This window comes from Octopus sinensis, linkage group LG14 (genome assembly GCF_006345805.1).
Source record: "Octopus sinensis linkage group LG14, ASM634580v1, whole genome shotgun sequence".
Classification (NCBI taxonomy): Eukaryota; Metazoa; Mollusca; class Cephalopoda; order Octopoda; family Octopodidae; genus Octopus; species Octopus sinensis.
The window spans coordinates 50354166-50372634 of NC_043010.1; the positions used below are offsets into that span (position 1 = coordinate 50354166).

An 18469-nucleotide genomic window follows, 5' to 3' on the forward strand; every position below is an offset into this window, starting at 1 on the left:
ACTTCTCTATTTTCTCATCTTATATATATATATATATATATATATATATATTGAGGTTATGAGAGGTAATGGTGTCAAGAAGACCCAAAGGTGTCAGGTAATGCTGAGTAAGTGCTATGGACAGACTATAGTTAAGCTCCAGGTTCTGTAATTATGCGAATGAGGAGTCCAATGTAGGTCATATATCAGCATGTGTATATATATAAAAAATTAACAGAATAAGATAAAAATCCAAGGCTGTGAAAGATTTTAGAACATTTATAAAGAGAAGGTCTTACAGCTGTTTCTGGGATATTTTATATAAGAACAATAACTAAATGAAATTCTGCACTACCTGATTTCCAATTATCTCATCTTGAAGACAAGTATTGCCATAAACATTAGCCAGTGGCATCCACTGCCCAAGCCACTCTGCCTCATGGCATCTTTCCTTCAGACATGACAGCTTTATCTCAGTTCTATATTTAAGTGATGAGGAATTATGTACATTATTTACATTTGATGGATATTTGTTCTCCTCTTGTTTGTTGTTAACACAACATTTTGGCTGATATACCCTCCAGCCTTCGTCAGGTGTCTTGGATAAATTTCGAACCTGGGTATTTTTTGATGTTATTATTATTATTATTATTATTATTCAGGTCACTGACTGGAATCGAACTTGAAATCTTGGGCTTAGTAGCCTGCGCTTTTAACCACTATGCCATATGCCAATGAGCCCACGGGCATATGGCGCAGTGGTTAAGAGTGCGGGCTACTAACCCCAAGATTCTGAGTTCAATTCCAGGCAGTGACCTGAATGATAATAATAATAATAATAATAATAATAACAACAACATCGAAAAATACCTTAGGAATGACAATTGTTGTAGTGGTTCACCAAAAGAGACTGATAGAATAAGTACCAGGCTTTAAAAAACAAAACAAAAGTACTGGGGTCGATTTGTTTGACTAAAATGCTTCAAGGCAGTGCCCCAGCATGGCCACAGTCTAGCTACTGAAACATGTAAAAGGTAAAAGACAAGAGATAAAAGCTAATTATATTTCACTTCTCTCTCTTGATTCAACAAGTAATTCCTATGCCTAAAACACTGAAATTTAATTAAGCGGTTATAATACATAAGACTGCATTAAGCTTTTTATTATAATACATGAAAATGAGGAAGTTGTGTGAGGAGGGAATAGCCACTCATAAAAGAAACCAATATACTCTGGAGATTCTGCACAGAGGTTTTTATAATTAGTCATTAGAGATATCGTGTAGACAAGGAAATTGAAAAATAAGATATAAATTATGGTTCAGCTACAAAGCAATTAAATTAACACCAACAAATGAACAGCAACAACAATATCAACAATATTGTATATAAATAAATTGATAAATAAACACAACTATGTAACAATGAAATTGAAATTAATTACCCACAGGAGACAACTAATTATTTAGAAAGGAATCAAAACAAAAGAACAGAGACTTCCGAGAATAATTAAATTTTGAGATTAATTTCAAATTTGCCAAAACACAGGTGCAGGCATGTGTAAGCGTGTGGTTAAGAAGCTCAGTTTGTAACCATGTGGTTTCAGGTTCAATCCCGCTGTGCAGCACATTGGGCATGTGTCTTCTACTATAGATCTGGGTTGATCAATGCCTTGCGAATGAATTTGGTAGGTGGAAACTGTGTGGAAGCCCATTGTATGTATACATGTGTGTGTGTGTGTGGGGGTATATATACATATATACATACATACATATATTCATAGATATATGTATATATATATATATATATATATATATATATATATATATATGTGTATGTGTGTGAAGGTGCATGGTTCAGTGGTTAGAGTGTTGAGCTTACAATCATGAGGTTGTGAGTTCGATTTCCAGACAGGGTCTTGAGCAAGACACTTTATTTCATGTTGCTCCAGTTCACTCAACTGTAGAAATTAGTTGCAATGTCAGTGCAGCCAAGCTGTATCAGCCTTTGCCTTTCCCCTGGATAATATCGGTGATATGGCGAGGGAAGGCTTGTATGCATGGGCAACTGCAGGTCTTCCACAAACAAATTTTTCTAACTAAAATTTACAGCCAAAAAGATTACTTTGAAGGACCAAAATATTCCGTGTGAATTGCAGCAGGATTTGGAAAGATATTGATGATATTTCAATGTTTACATGTATTGTGAACTGTGAGAATAAGTACACAATACTGTAGTTAACCAGTATATGTGCTTGTAAACTTTCAAAGCATGAAACCGAAAGTAGTAAAGAAAATCCACAAAGTATGTGTGCGTATGTATGTGTGTGTGTGTGTGTGTGTGTGTGTGTGTGTGTGTGTGTGTGTGTGTGTGTGTGTGTGCATGTGTGTGTGTAGACAAACAAATAAGAAACAAAGATGACAAAACGTGTCTACAAGCATACACTTTTTTTCCTCTTTCACCCTATTTCTTATTTATGTTCACATTTTATATATATATATATATATATATATATATATATATATAAACAAATGTGTGTATATACACCTGTTTAAGTGTTGAGTAGATAAAGTTTAACACTGGAAAAATAAGAAATTATTTAAAGATAAAATCACAGGAATACAAGGAACCAAGAGAAATGATAAAAATATTCCAAAATTGACAGGCACTTGCTATATAAAAATGTTTGTATTTTGTATATATGTAAATGTACATATGTGTGAATATACAAGTATTTAGGCATAAAAGAAGATAATCTATGAACGATTGGAAACCTCAGAAAAGTTTTTGAAAAAGAAAATAGAAGAAAAAATATAAAGAAACAAAAGAAAGAATGAAGATACAAAAATGGTCAAATGAATTTTTTCAATTTGTGAAGAAAATAAAAATAAACCAAAAATTTCAGATTGAATCAAAGATTAAGTTCCCACAAAAATTAATCACATAAATCTCTGTTCTTTAACATTCATGTTTCCATATTTCCGCTGAAATACGCTGCCTTCATTTCAATAATTTTTAAAATGATGGAAAATTTAGTAAAATAACTGTCATTATTAAGATAGTATTTGAAACATGAATTAACATTATTATTATTATTATTATTATGGTAAGTTTTCCTTTGGTAGTTTAATGTAAGTTTCTTGTATACCGCTTCATGCATCTCTGCGGACCTGATGTATACGAAGCATTGTGTTGTTATTTTTATTGGGATTGGGGGAGCACAGACAACTCTTCTTGGTGTACTGCACCAGTTCGTTATATGACAGGGTTTAGTTTTTTGCTTCTTGATATAATAGTATATGTTCTGTAGTGTGCAGAGTGTGTAACATGAGTTCAGTAACCTTATCGGGCCTTAGTCTTGTATAGTATACATTGTGTGAGTTGTGTTTTAGACTATTAAGCGTCTGTGAATGTTGCGCATGAAGACAGTTCTATTTGAGCTATTGCATTGAATCATGTGCTATTCTATTGAACTGATAGTGCCTTGTGCTGTTCTTAATAACTTGCAAAAAGAATAAGAAAATATTAACCTTTTGTTATTCTAATTTCTTAACTTAATTGTTTTAATTAACTAATAAATGAATAACAAGCAAAGAAATAAAAATGAAGAAAGGGATTCAGAAACAAAAGCATAGCACAAAGAATAAAAGAGAGATTCTTAAAATTTGTTGGGTTTTTTTTTTTCCTCTTCTTCAAATCAATAAATAATAGTAATTAACAAATAAATTAATAAATGGATAAAATATATATAAATATATATAAAGAGCAAAAATACAATGGATGCAAGGCTATGGTTTTTCTGGTGGTGGTGGTGGTGGTGGTGAAGGTGGTGGAGGTGGTGGTGGTAGTAGTAGTAATGGTGATGGGTGGGAATAATGTTGTTGTGTGCTGGTGAGGATAAGGTGAGATGGGGTAATGAGAAAAAAAAACTAAACACCCGGGCATGTCATACATATATGATATATATATTATATATGTTATATATATATATATATATATATACACATATATATACACATATACATATATATAAATACAGATATATACATATATATGTATGTATATATATACATATGTATGTATTATATATATGTATGTATATATTAAATGTATGTATATATATATATATGTATATATATAATATATATGTATGTATATATATATGTATGTATATATATATATATATATTATGTAGTATATATATATATTATGTATGTATATATATATATATATATACATGTATGTATGTATGTATATATAATATATATATATATATATTATATATGTATGTATATGTATATATATATATAATATATATATATATATATATATATATGCATGTATATATATGTATATATATATATGTATATATATATATATATGACAATATAATATATATATTATATATATGTATGTGTTCAAAAAACATATTACTTTTTATAAAAAAACAGCTTCCGTTTAGTGCACTTCTCGATGGGTTCTGTAAAACAAGGCGTTAGTGACAAGAATGTTTAAAGTGACAGTAGAGAGCATAGCACTCATTTATGGATTAACAGCTCAAGCTTAAAGAAACATGTAGCGCGTGACAGCGAAGATGAGGAGGAATGGAAAAGAAGAGAGGCAAAAAGCATTGAAAAGAAGACGAGGAGATGTGTAAGAAGAAGATGACAGTAGGAGAAGAGAAGGAAGAGGGGGGGAAGGAGGAGGAAGGGAAGAGTAGAAGAGGCAGAAAGACAGAGAGAAGAGGAGAGAGTGCAGAAGAGAGAAGAGAGAAGAGAAGAAGAAGAAGAGAAGAAAGAATGGAGAAGAAGAAGAAGAAAAGAAGAAGAAGAAGAGAGAAGAAAAAGATAGAGAAAGAGAGAAGGAGAAGAAGACAGGAGAAGAGAAAGAAGGAGAAGAACAGAAGAAACAAGAAGAAAAAAAGATAAGAAGGAGGAAGAAGAAAAAAAGAGAGAAGAGGAGAAGAGAGAAGAAGAAGAAGAAGAGAAGAAGGAGAAGAAGAAGAAGAAGAAGGAAAAGAAAGAAGAAGAAGAAGAAAGAAGAAGAGAGCGAAGAAGAAGAAAGAAAAGAAGAAGAAGAAGAAGAGAAGAAGAAGGAGAAGAAGAAGAAGAAGTAGAAGAAGAAAGTTAGAAGTGAAAAGTAAATTTAAAAAGAAATGATACAAAATAAGAAGAAAAAGATAAAAACGAAAAGGAAAAACTGTGAGTAAGATTAAACTTTTTTTCTTTTTTAGTTTTCTCTTGTTTTGTTTTTGTTTAATTTCTTTTATTTTTTAAGGCAACAACTCGTGTGACATGTGCAAAAGACAAATGAAAATATCCAATTGTTAGTCTGAAAAATGCTGTTATGAATGTTGCAAAACTGGATACAAGCCATAAAAAACCTCAACAATGTTAGAGAGAAAAAAAATAATAAAAGAAAATGTATATATAAAAAAAAATCACAAAATTAAAAAATGAATAAAACAATGAAATGGATAAGACTTAAGGGATGGGGTATTCAAGAGAAACAAGAACTACCCAACATGTTTTTGATGTGCCGAACAAGGAGCTTCTAGGATGTCACTGAACCTACTAAATATAATGGCCAAATCTTAGTCACATCGCACACCCTACCAACAGAAAAAAAGCAGGAGAAATAGAAAGAAAAATGTGTCTAGGAAAGTGGAGTTCTGTATACATTACAGTTTTAGAGATAAAAAAGAAAAAGAAAATAAAGCTGGATGATCACAGCAGCATGCCTTTGACCATAGGCCAGTTTGAGCTTGAAATGACCAGGAACTAAGAACATCCTCTCCCAGATCCTTCACCTCATTTCTCATCTTCTCAGTCTCTCAGCTATTTTACATATACTTCCTTGCTTAACTGCTTTTTATATTTGGATATTATATACTAGGTAGGAGGCATTTTATTTGAATATTATATATTACAGGTATAAACTTGAACTTGTAATCTGGATAGAGTAACTGCAGATTTCTCAATAGTTCAGTGTAGGTATTCACTTTTTCACCAATCTTAAGCTTTATATTAACCTCCGCTGGACAGCTGATTTCCACAGCTGTACACAATTTCTCTCTCCTATCTTAAATCATTATATTAGGTTTATTTTGTTTACATTTTCTTGAGGTTTTCGCTAGGACATTCCACTAGTACTCCTTTTTATTATGAGTGGCTATGGCTTCCACCTTACTGTGGATTCTTATTTCTTTATCTTTGGGGTTATCCTTTCAATGGATCTTGTTATACAGTGTCCCAGCTATAATATCATGTCTGTCTGTATGTATGTACTTATGTACATACGTATATATGTATGTGTATATGTATACATACATACCAACTCCAAAGTTGAACTATTTCCCCCTTTTGAAGAGTGTCCAAGCATTTGCACCTACCAAAACATTTCATAGCCAATTCATGTATTTGATGGAGCTAAAAAACTTTTTTTTATTTGTCTGCCTCTCTCTCTCTCCCCCTCCTCTCCCTCTCAGTATGTATGTACAATCACAAACAATCGCAATGTATGCATGCATACATACATACATACATACATACATACATACATAGCTATACTGTACCATGCTTTACATGTATCTCATCACACACAATCCAGTTTGATATTCCTTCCTGATCTTTATGTGCCTTAAGCAGAGCTCCCTCTGTTGCAAGCATCAAGAGCCACAGTTTCTTATCAACAAATGCTATTTTTCACAATGTTTAAACTGGACATCAGCCACAAGAATCTCTCCAGCCTTGGAAAGCAGATGATGCAAATGCTATAGTTATGGTCTCACCTCCTGTTACTACTCACAAATTGTTGCAAATGAAGCAAAAGGCTTACTTTAACATCAAAATTTTATCTAAGGGTAAACACTTGTGTGCTGAGCGAGTACTGCTGTATTCCGTCTCAGAATGTGAAGCAGCTCTGTAGGTGTTTTGGCCTTTTCTGCCAAGACACCAGAGCTGTCTGGGGCCACACGCCGATGTGGGTGATGAAACTCCAGCAAAACAGTACAAGCTTTATTGAGTCAAATGATACGACTTTGGGCTAGGTGTTCCTACCATTCCCAATGCTTATTCTTGCCGCACCACTTCTTGAGCCAGATGTAAAGGTTTGCTCTCTCAGTGGCATCTGACAATTAATTAGATCAGTTTGTATTTCATGCTAGTTTCAACTACTTAACCAGTCATATACAAGCAACACTATATATTTCCTCAATCTCCACTATTATGAATCAATTAACCCTTTCACTGTGAAATTAAATTTCATGGGTATTCCAGTAACGATGTTAACTATTTGCCAAAAACAGAACTAGTTTTTTCTGCAAATATTTTTTGCCTCACTAAACTCGACATATCTCAACAGAAAATACTCCCAAATATGATATTTCTCAATGAAAGATAGGTTGGTATATTAAACAGCTTACAGAAGATAAGAGTAAAGAAATTTTGTGTGGACATATATGATTTCTAAAGTTAAAGGGTTAAAGAACCTCTACACAGTAAATCTTCTTGTTTGTGTAGTGGGAATATACAGTAATTACTGGATGTCAAAATTTGCTAGAATATTACCCACATGATAAAGAAGTTTATCCAATCAGAACTGGCTCCAGCAATGATTCTGTCATTTTGTACCTTTCTCTCTGAGCCTATCCAGCACTATAAAGTCAGCATGCCAGGACTTCTTGAGAGAGAGCATTGAGAGAAAGCACAGAGAGATGACTAGGAGACAGCCCACACAGATGTGGACAGCTGCTGCCCCAAGCTGACAGCAGCTGAACAATGATGACAACAGCACAATGACCTACTGATAACTTTTGATTGTTGCTACAATTACACCAAGAACAATAATATTCAAACTCTCTCAATGTTTTGTCATTCATAGTAATGAAGTAAAGACAGTATTTGTTTTTTGTTTATAGGAAGAATAAAAGTTTTGTTTATCAAAAAATCAAAATAGATCTCCTTCTTCTTTGTACACTGGAGAAAGGAAACACATCTGCCAATCAAAAACCTGCCAACTTGAAAAATAAAAAACAAAAACAAAAAAAAAAAGGAACTTTATGCTGAAGTAGTCTTAAATATACAAAACATCAGAATGATCATGGTAGGAATGGCCCCTCTCTGAACCTAGGTTTGCTCAAACAAAGGTACTGTGAGGCTAAACTACAAGAACTTTGGTGAATTTTGAAAGATCTTAAATTCTATAATTGTTTCCTTTCGGCAACAAACTTTACCACTAAACCACAACCAAAAACAAAGATTATAAAAAATTCAAGTCATTAAACTAACAAAGAAATAACAAACTAAGCAAACATGAAAAAGGAGAGAAAAAAAAACACTACAAAAACAGAAATAGCTAATTAAGAATGACTATTAAAATAAATACCTAAAGCTTGATAAAACAGAACTTCAGCACATCAATACATAAAGCTACAAACTCGGAGAAGATGACAAGCTGATGGCATTTCTAAAGACATTATTGCTCAACATACATATATACATGTGTGTGTGTGTGTGTGTGTGTGCATGTGTGCGTGAATGTGTGTGTGTGTGTGTGTGTATGAGATAAAAGCAGCTCTACTATAATAGATATTATTAACTACATATACTTAATGCATATGCTTTGTATATTTTCTAGTGGCTGAAATAGCATGGTTGTTGTTTTTTCCTTCTCGAGCTATGCCTGGCCCATAAGGGCCAGTTTCCCGGTTTCCTTGGCATATAGGTTCCCCACCTGGACGGGATGCCGGTCCATCGCAGGTGAGCTGTAAGATGCAGGAGGAAAGAGCGAGAGAAAGTTGTGGCGAAAGAGTCAGCAGAAGTTCACCATTACCTTCTGCTGGAGCAACGTGGAGCTTAGGTGTTTCGCTCATAAACACACACATCACCTGGTCTGAGATTTGAACCTGTGATCCCTTGACCAAGAGTCTGCTACTCTAACCAGTAGGCGATGTGCTTCCTCAAAATAGCATGGTGGAATATATACACTCTCAAAGCACCAGTGCCTTGAAACTGTTTATACTCCACTGCACAATTGATTGCAGCCACTGGAAAATACATGAAGTATATACATTAAGTATATGTAGTTAATAATATTTGTTTTATATATATATATATATGTGTGTGTGTAAATGTAATATGTGACAATTATTCGGTACCCATGACAAAACTCCGAGTTTCGGATGCCAAGGTGGAAATCCACGCCGCCATCTCTTCAGTTCTGATGGCCGGATAACTGAAGAAATGGTGTGGATTTCGATCTCGGCATCCGAAACTCGGAGTTTTGTCATGGCTACCGAATAATTCTCACATATTACATTTACAGATAAACTTCTCTATTTACATAATATCGAGGTCTCTTTCATTCTTTTGTTGTCTTACCATTTTTAGCAATATATATATATATATACATACAGTACTGGAAACATTATTATGGATTTTTAGAAAACACTATATATCTTGCTTGTTTGGTTATTTAAATGAGACAAATAAGTTTAAATTATATTAACCATGCATGGGCTACAAATCATATTGCATGGGCTGCTGAGTAATGGGAGCAGGTAAGACTATCTAAAATAGTGGATTAGAGTCTTTATGTATTGTATCTATGATAAAATATGATATTATTGATAAAATAAGGTGTTACCATTGATTTCAGTCATCAAACCAGTTTTATAAAGGATTACTTAAAAATAGCTATTAATTTCTGACTGCCATGCACTGAAACAATGACTTATTCTGGATGTCCTATTAATCAAATATGGTTTTCAATTGTTGCAGGTGATGTTTGCAGATGAATTCACCATAGTAGTGTTCATTGATCGGGTGCAAAGTGTGAGAAGGAGGCTTGGTGAGGAATTTCGTCCAGATTGTCTTTGAAAAACACTAAAATTCCCACAGAAGATTATGGTTTGGAGGACAATTTCTACCCATGGAGCTAGTTACCTGAAAATAATTGAAGGTTCTATGAACCAAGAGAATTACATAGAGGTACTTAGAAGTAGGTGGAGGTGCGTGGCTTAGTGGTTACGGTGTCAGCATCATAATCGTAAGATTGTGATTTCGATTCCTGGACCGGGTGACGCTTTGTGTTCTTGAGTAAAACACTTCATTTCGCGTTGCTCCAGTCCACTCAGCTGGCAAAAATGAGTAATGCTGCGATGGACTGGCATCCCGTCCAGCTGGAGAACACATACACCATAGAAACTGGGAAACCGGGCCCATGAGCCTGGCTAGGCTTTAAAAGGGCACACTTATTTACTTAGAAGTAGACTAAAACCACAAGTATGGGAATGGTATGAAGACAGGCCTTGGATATTCCAACAGGACTCAGAACCATGTCATACAGCAAAATTGGTAAAGACCTGGTTCGCCAAAAATGCTGTTAACGTACTACCACGGCTAGGAAATTCACCTGACATGAATCCAATTGAGAGCCTATAATGCCTGTTGAAAGATGAAACACAACAATCTCCTATTACAACCAAATGCTTTCTTACAGAATCAAGGATTTGTGCAGAATACTAGTTCATGGCATGCCTTGACGTGTACAAACCCTTAATTCTGCAAAAGGAAGGCAAACTGACTAATGAAATACTAGTTCTGAGTAAATAATAGGAAATGAATCATCTGCCAATACATAAATTTAGTTTATATAGAAATACCCAAAATTTCAAAAATCCATAATAATGTTTCCGGTATTTATTTTATTTTATTTTATTTAGTTTCAGCTCACGAGCTGTGGCCATGCTGTGGCACCGCCATTTGGTGTTGCTACATGATTTACTTCACGAATGCTTTTTAGCATATATATATACATATATACACTTCAATCTGTGTTTTTTATATATATATATATATATATGTGTGTGTGTGTGCATGTGTGTGTATGTATGTATATATGTGTGTGTGTGTGTGTGTGTGTGTATGCATGTATATAAGTGTGTGTGTGTTTGTGTATGTATATAAATTTATATATATGTATGTATGTATGTTATACATGCATCTAAGTTTCTTTTCAGAAAATTACAACTTTAAACAAAAAAAAAAAAATAAGCAGCAAAAAGTTTTGTTCAGTACTGATATACTGACCTTTCGGTGGTGCTGTTCTGGTAACAAGGTGAAGAGGCACTGACACGGCTCTTCGGTATGGAGGTTTGTTCTTTAGACTTTCACTAACTGACCGAATGCTGTCAGTTCTGGCCAATGCAAACCGAGCGCGGTTCAGTTTCCGAAGGAAGTGCTCACTTTCACGGTCACTACTAGTTAAATCTGTTAAAGAAAGCAGATCATCATCATCATCATCATCATTTTCCATGCTGTAACACACACACACACACACAAAGGGATACTGAAAAGTTCCTGGCTTTGGGTAAAAGAAAATACAGGAAGATCAGTTAATTATTTTATTCAACATATTCCTTTCTCAGATTCACATACTTATTGCAGTGGTCCTTCAATTTTTCTAAGCCCTGTAAAAGAACTAAGAAGTTTGGGCCTCCAACCAGCCCTTTCGCGTACCCTTAAGCCCGGAACTTTTCAGCATCCCTTGTATATATATATATATATATATATATATATATATATATATACAACAACAATTGAGGAATGGCTACAATAGGCCGTTCGACCCACTAGAAATAGCAGCCAGGGCTCCAACCGCAAATAGTAGTAATTCCGAAATCTAAGGAAAAATTAAAAAACATTTACCTGGAATTACTACTATTTGCGGTTGGAGCCCTGGCTGCTATTACTAGTGGGTCGAACGGCCTATTGTAGCCGTTCCTCAATTGTTGTTGAATTTATTCATAGTCTCTGACTATTTCCTCTTTCTCACTAGACCACTGGTGGCAAAATAATTTCTATTGAATTTTTTGCTACCCTAAATTGATTAATTATATATATATATATATATATAAATGCTGAGACCCCCTTCTGTCATGACTGACCATGGGATTGCACCTAGAAAGTTACCCTTCCAGGCACAAGTCCGGGCAAGGTTGTTTATGGAAGACATAGAAAGAGACAGAGACAGACAGACAGACAGAGACACAGAGAGAAAGGGGAGCGACAGATAGACAGACAGGCAGACTGACAGGCACAGAGAGAGAGAGAAAAAGGAGGGAGGAAGAGAGAAAGGAGGGAGAAAGGAGAGAGAAAGAGATAGACAGAGACACAGAGAGAAAGAAGAGCGACAGACAGACAGACAGGCAAACTGACAGGCACAGAGAGAGAGAGTAAAAAGGAGGGAGAAAGAGAGAAAGGATAGAGAAAGAGACAGACAGAGACTGAAAGAGAGAGATATATAGAGAGAGAGATAGACAGACAGAGAAAAAGGAGAGACTAAGAGAGAAGGAGAGAGAGAGAGAGAGAAAGTTCATGAATTACCTGTAGGGTAGCTTATGTTTCCAGTATTTTCAAGGTCTAGTTGAGCTTCTAGTGATAAGGTGTCAAAACGAGAGAGGAAGAAATTCCAGGTGAGGATGGGCTGATCAGGTAGAATGCTGGAGAGGAGATACATCCTGTGTAAAATCATAGTGCGATCACTAATCACTGTATCAAATTGAAATTCCAAACACTGAATTAGGCACTGAAATTAAGAGACAAGAAATGAGAATATTAAATAAGCTATTAGATAAAAGAAAAACAGTTGCAAATTGTAAATAAAATTAAGGATTTACACAATGAAGGGAGAATCTTTATCAGATCTAATTTTCATGATTCTTCATGTGAAACCATGTTGAAGCAGGAACACCAATAGTAAACATAAGCATTGGTTCTAGTTCTAGTTCACTTCTGTATTATCATCATTATTATTATTATTTTTCTTCAATAACACAGTGTAGATAATAATGCACCAGAGTACATGGTGACTTTTTCAACCTCTTTAAGAAGAAGAAGAGGAGGAGGAGGGGGAGGAGGAGGAGGAAGCAGAAGAAGAAGAAAGAGAAGAAGAAGAAGAAGAAGGAGGAGGAGGAAGAGGAGAAGAAGAAGAAGAAGAAGAAGAAAGAGAAGGAGAAGAAAAAAGAGAAGAAGAAGAAGGAGAAGAAGAAGAAAAAAGAGGAGAAGAAGAAGGAGAGGAAGGAGAAGAAGAAAGAGAAGAAGAAGAAAAAGGAGGTGAAGAAGGAGAAGAAGAAGAAAAAGGAGGAGAAGAAGAAGAAGGAGAAGAAAAAGGAGGAGAAGAAGAAGAAGAAGAAGAAGAAGAACAACAACAACAACAACAAAAGCAACAACAACAACATAATATTGAAATCATAAAAAAAAAAGCTGGAAAATGGTAAAATAACAAAAACAGACTTACTTTAATAGCCATGGCTTAATGGTTTCCAAATAAATAATTGTTCTTTGAGAAACAGCAGTGTTCATGTCTTCTAGAGAACCAACAAGGTAGCAGAATGCATGGGAGAGAGCAGTCTGCACAACTTGATTGTTATGTATAGAGTCAACATCTAACAGACGACAAATCACCACAACTTTTTCAACTGAAATTAGATAATATTTCCATTTTGTTTTAAATACAGTTAATTGTATGATAATACAAGTTAATGTCGGATTCAAATTTTGGCACAAAAGAGATTTATTCTATCAGTCTCTTTTGCTGAACTGCTAAGTTACGGGGATGTAAACACACCAGCATTGGAAGTCATGCGATGTTGGGGGGAGCGGGACAAACACAGACATACAAACATATACACACACACATACATACACACACACACACACACACACACACACACACACACACACACACACACACATATATATATATATATATATATATATATATACATACATACATATATATGATGGGCTTCATTCAGTTTCCGTCCACCAAATCCACTCACAAGGCTTTGGTCGGCCCGAGGCTATAGTAGAAGACATTTGCCCCAGGTGCCATGCAGTGGGACTGAATCCGGAACCATGTGGTTCGTTATCAAGCTACTTACTGCACAGCCACTCCTATAATAATAATAATAATAATAATAATAATAATAAAATGAAAAATTCATTACCTGCAGCAAAACGTACTTTCCAGTCATCTGATCCAAAATCATTTTCTACCATATGCCAGAGTATATCAGCACCGGTGGGTAAAGTGAGTGTGTGTAAAAGGAATGGCACACAAATGGATGCCAGCTGAGAATGTTCTGCTTGCATCATCTTCCACAGACTGAACAACAATATTAAAAGGAAACAAATTAACAAATTAAATAAAATTAATGAACAGTTATGAAAAATGAATTTATATTTTAGTTTTTTTTTTTTTCTAGTCATGAAGCAACAATAAGATGTTTGTTCCTTCTCGAGCTATGCCTGGCTCATAAAGGCCGGTTTCCTGGTTTCCTTGGCGTATAGGTTCCCCACCTGGATGGGACGCCGGTCCATTGCAGGTGAGCTGCAAGATGCAGAAGGAAAGAGTGAGAGAAAGTTGTGGCGAAAGAGTCAGCAGAAGTTTGCCAAGTCTGCTGGAGCTGCGTGGAGCTTTGGTGTTTCACTCATAAACATACACATCACCCAGTCTGAGATTTGAACCTGTGATCCCTCAACCGCAAGGCCACTGCTCTAACCACTAGGCCATGTGCTTCCACAACAACAAGATGCATAAGTTGAGAACGGAAGATAAAATTAGAAACTGAAGATTTAACAGCTGCTATTTTTCATTTATTTCATGAATCTGAAAAACACGTGACCTAATGTTTAAGCTATTAGGCTCACAACCAAAAGGTTACAAGTTCAATTTTTGAAATGAGTGTTGCATTGCGATTTTGGGTTTCATTTAATGTTGCTCCAATCCACTAAGATGAAATGAATCACATCTCCTGCAGAGTAGTACCTTGAACACTATTAATAATAATTAACTCTCTAGCATTCAAACCAGCCATATCTGGGCAAAATATTCTACCTGCTTTATGTCCAAACTGGCTAAATCTAGCCCCTCACACCTACCTTAGAATGTTATTCTAAAAATAAACAACCACATCATCTAACTCTTGAAGCTATAATATTATTTGTGATTAATTCAAAACAATGTGAATAAAAAAGTATTACATTCGTTAGAATAATCTGAATATTCCCAATATTAAGGGTTAAAATAATCTGAATAATAAGGGTCATGAAAATGTAAGGAACCAATGGCCTTTTATCATCCACAAAGAATGATAAAGAAAGAATGCGTATATTGTGAGCCAGCACAATTGTTTGTACACTAGTGGCTTAGTGGCATTTTTTCCAGCTCTATACATTGTCGGGTGAGTGTTTTCGCTCAATAAACACACACAACGCCCGGTCTGGGAATCGAAACCGCGAGTCCGCTGCCCTAACCACTGGGCCATTGCGCCTCCACAAAATGGCAATAACAAGGATAATAATGATTGAAAACGACTGCAATAATGAGAAAGATGCTGATAATGGCAATGATGATAATGATGATGATGATGATGTTAATGACAATGGCGACAATGATTATGAATGATGACAACAAGGATGAGGAAGAAGTGAAAGTAATATGGAAAATTATGCAGATGAATGAGGTAACGATGTGAATGCAATAATGATGATGATGATGGCAGTTGTAGTAATAGCAATTATGATACAATTCCACTGTTGTTTAACTAAATTCCATTGTGCCGCCTGACTGGCACCTGTGCCGGTGGTATGCAAAAAGTACCATTTGAGTGTGGCCGATACCAGTGCTTCCTAACTGGAACCCATGCCAGTGGCATGTAAAAATCACCCACCAGACTCTTGGAGCGTAGAAACTTAGCCAAATCAGATTGGGGTCTGGTGCAGTCTCCCGACTTACCGGTTCTCAGTCAAACTGTCCAACCCATGCCAGTATGGAAAGCGAACATTAAACGACAACGATGATGATAATCATCATCATCATTATTGATAGCAATAAAATTATGATATCAAAGCACAGCTGTATTCATCATGACCATCAACCACATTTTTTTTTATCCTCATCATCATCATTATTATTGCCAATAACATTGTTGATAATAAAGACACTACAGTTACATGATAGAAAAAGGTCTTACACTGGCATTAATTTCTTGCTGAGGGAATATTTAACAAAGTCTTGATGTGTTTGAACACTGTAGTTTAATGTTTCACCATGAAGGACTAAATACTTGAGACTTGTTAACAAATAAAAGCAGACATCCACATCCGGGTCAGAGCACAAACCCTGTAAGTAGCAGAAAACATTTCAGGAATATAGGAATACATATATATATATGAAATTCAAAATAAAAAATGTCTTTGCATCACAAATGTTTTTGTATAATAGTTCTATTGAAAATATATTGTTCAATGCATTTATAATATTAGTCTGACATACATAACACAAGTAAAAATGAGACAAGGAATGGAAAAGGATCACATGTTATTTTGAGATTTACATATACTCTTTTCCTCTTTTACTTGTTTCAGTCATTTGACAGTGACCATGCTGGAGCACCGCCTTTAATCAAGCAAATCGACCCAAGGAGTTATTCTTTGTATGCCTAGTACTTATTCTATCGGTCGCTTTGCTAAACTACTAAGTTATGGGGACGTAAATACACCAGCATCGGTTGTCAAGCAATGTTGGGGGAACAAACAGACACACAAACACATATATATATATATATATATAAGATGGGCTTCTTTCAGTTTCCTTCAACCAAATCCACTCACAAGGCTTTGGTCGGCCCAAGGCTATAGTAGAAGACACTTGCCCAAAGTTCACACAGTGGAACTGAACTCAGAATCATGTGGTTGGTAAGCAAGCTACATACCACATGGTTCTGGGTACAGTCCCACTACGTGGCACCCAGGGCAAGTGTCTTCAACTATAGCCTCGGGCCGACCAAACCCTTGTGAGTGGATTTGGTAGAGAGAAACTGAAAGAAGCCCATCGTATATATGCATATGTGTGTGTGTGTGTGTGTGTGTGTGTGTGTGTGTATGTGTGTGTTTGTCCCCTCCAACATCGCTTGACAACCAATACTGGTGTGTTTACATCCCCATAACTTAGCAGTTCGGCAAAAGAGACCGATAGAATAAGTACAAGGCTTACAAAGAATAAGTCTTGGAGGGGTCGATTTGCTTGACTAAATGCGGTGCTCCAGCCTGGCTGCAGTCAAATGACTGAAACAAGCAAAAGAGTAAAAGAGTGTTTTTAGAAGCAAGGAAACAAACAAATTGACCAAAGAAGAAATAGAAGCCCTCTCACCTGTAACAGTGAATTGTAGAGTTGCAAATAAATTGGCATGCCTGCTATAAAAAAGTCATATTTCGGGCTCTCTTGGAGGTGTGGTGCCATTTTTTCTTGACCACTGCTGCTACTAGAATCGCTTGCTGGAAATAAAACAGATTTTTGTACTAAATTTTTTCTTGACCACTGCTGCTACTAGAATCACTTGCTGGGAATAAAACAGATTTTTGTACTAAATTTTTTCTTGACCACTGCTGCTACTAGAATCACTTGCTGAAAATAAAACAGATTTTTGTACTAAATTTTTTCTTGACCACTGCTGCTACTAGAATCGCTTGCTGGAAATAAAACAGATTTTTGTACTAAATTTTTTCTTGACCACTGCTGCTACTAGAATCACTTGCTGGGAATAAAACAGATTTTTGTACTAAATTTTTTCTTGACCACTGCTGCTACTAGAATCGCTTGCTGGAAATAAAACAGATTTTTGTACTAAATAACTGGTATTTATTTAATCGACCCTGAAAGGATGAAAGGCAAAGTCGACCTTGGCAGAATTTGAACTCAGAATGTAGCAGCAGACAAAATACCGCTAAGCATTTCGCCCAGCGTGCTAACGATTCTGCCAGCTCGCCACCCTGAACAGCACCTATACCAGTGCCACATAAAAAGGCCCTTGCTGGTGCGATGTAAAATGTGCCTAGCATACTCTATAAAATGGTTGGCATTAGGAAGGGAATCTAGCCATAGAAACCAAGCCAAATCAGACTGGAACCTTGTTGACAATTCTCCTGCTGGTCAAACTGTCCAACCCATTCCAGTATCGAAAATGGATGTTAAATGATAATGATGATAATGGCTGCTTGGTGACAAAAAGCCAAAAAGCAATACATATAGAAAGAAAAATATTAAAAAAATTTTTTTAAATAAACTCTTTTTAACTACCTTTCGAATGCGCTGTAGACACAGATGATAGATTATCAAGCTTGGGTAACTCTTTTGCAGGGATCTTAGCAACATCACGTGGGCATATGTAGTGCAATATCTTTGAAGACATTTGATACCACATGGCAATATTCTGACAGTAGAGGCAGTTGATAGACTGGTGTTCCTCGCTGCATGTATGTGTGCCATCCCATGGCCCATCGAGGGTTGTTGACAGGAGATGCATCAGCTGTTGACTTGTCTCATTATAAATTCCTAGATTTCGTGGAGTTTCTTGTAATTCCAGCTATGCAAATGATGATTGGGGGGAAAAAAAGTAGAAAGAAAAACAATTTACATATATACAC

The 18469-nt window shown here is 35.5% G+C and overlaps 1 protein-coding gene across 1 annotated transcript in view; it reads right to left on the minus strand.

Moving 5' to 3' along the window:
- The window catches only part of LOC115218894 (protein unc-79 homolog), a 143443-nt gene that overhangs the window by 91894 nt on the left and 33080 nt on the right, over positions 1-18469 (minus strand). Inside the window, 7 exon segments of the mRNA XM_029788893.2 lie at positions 11069-11248; positions 12365-12566; positions 13274-13458; positions 13990-14147; positions 16018-16166; positions 17196-17320; positions 18123-18408. Coding sequence (XP_029644753.1) covers positions 11069-11248; positions 12365-12566; positions 13274-13458; positions 13990-14147; positions 16018-16166; positions 17196-17320; positions 18123-18408 — 1285 coding nt within the window.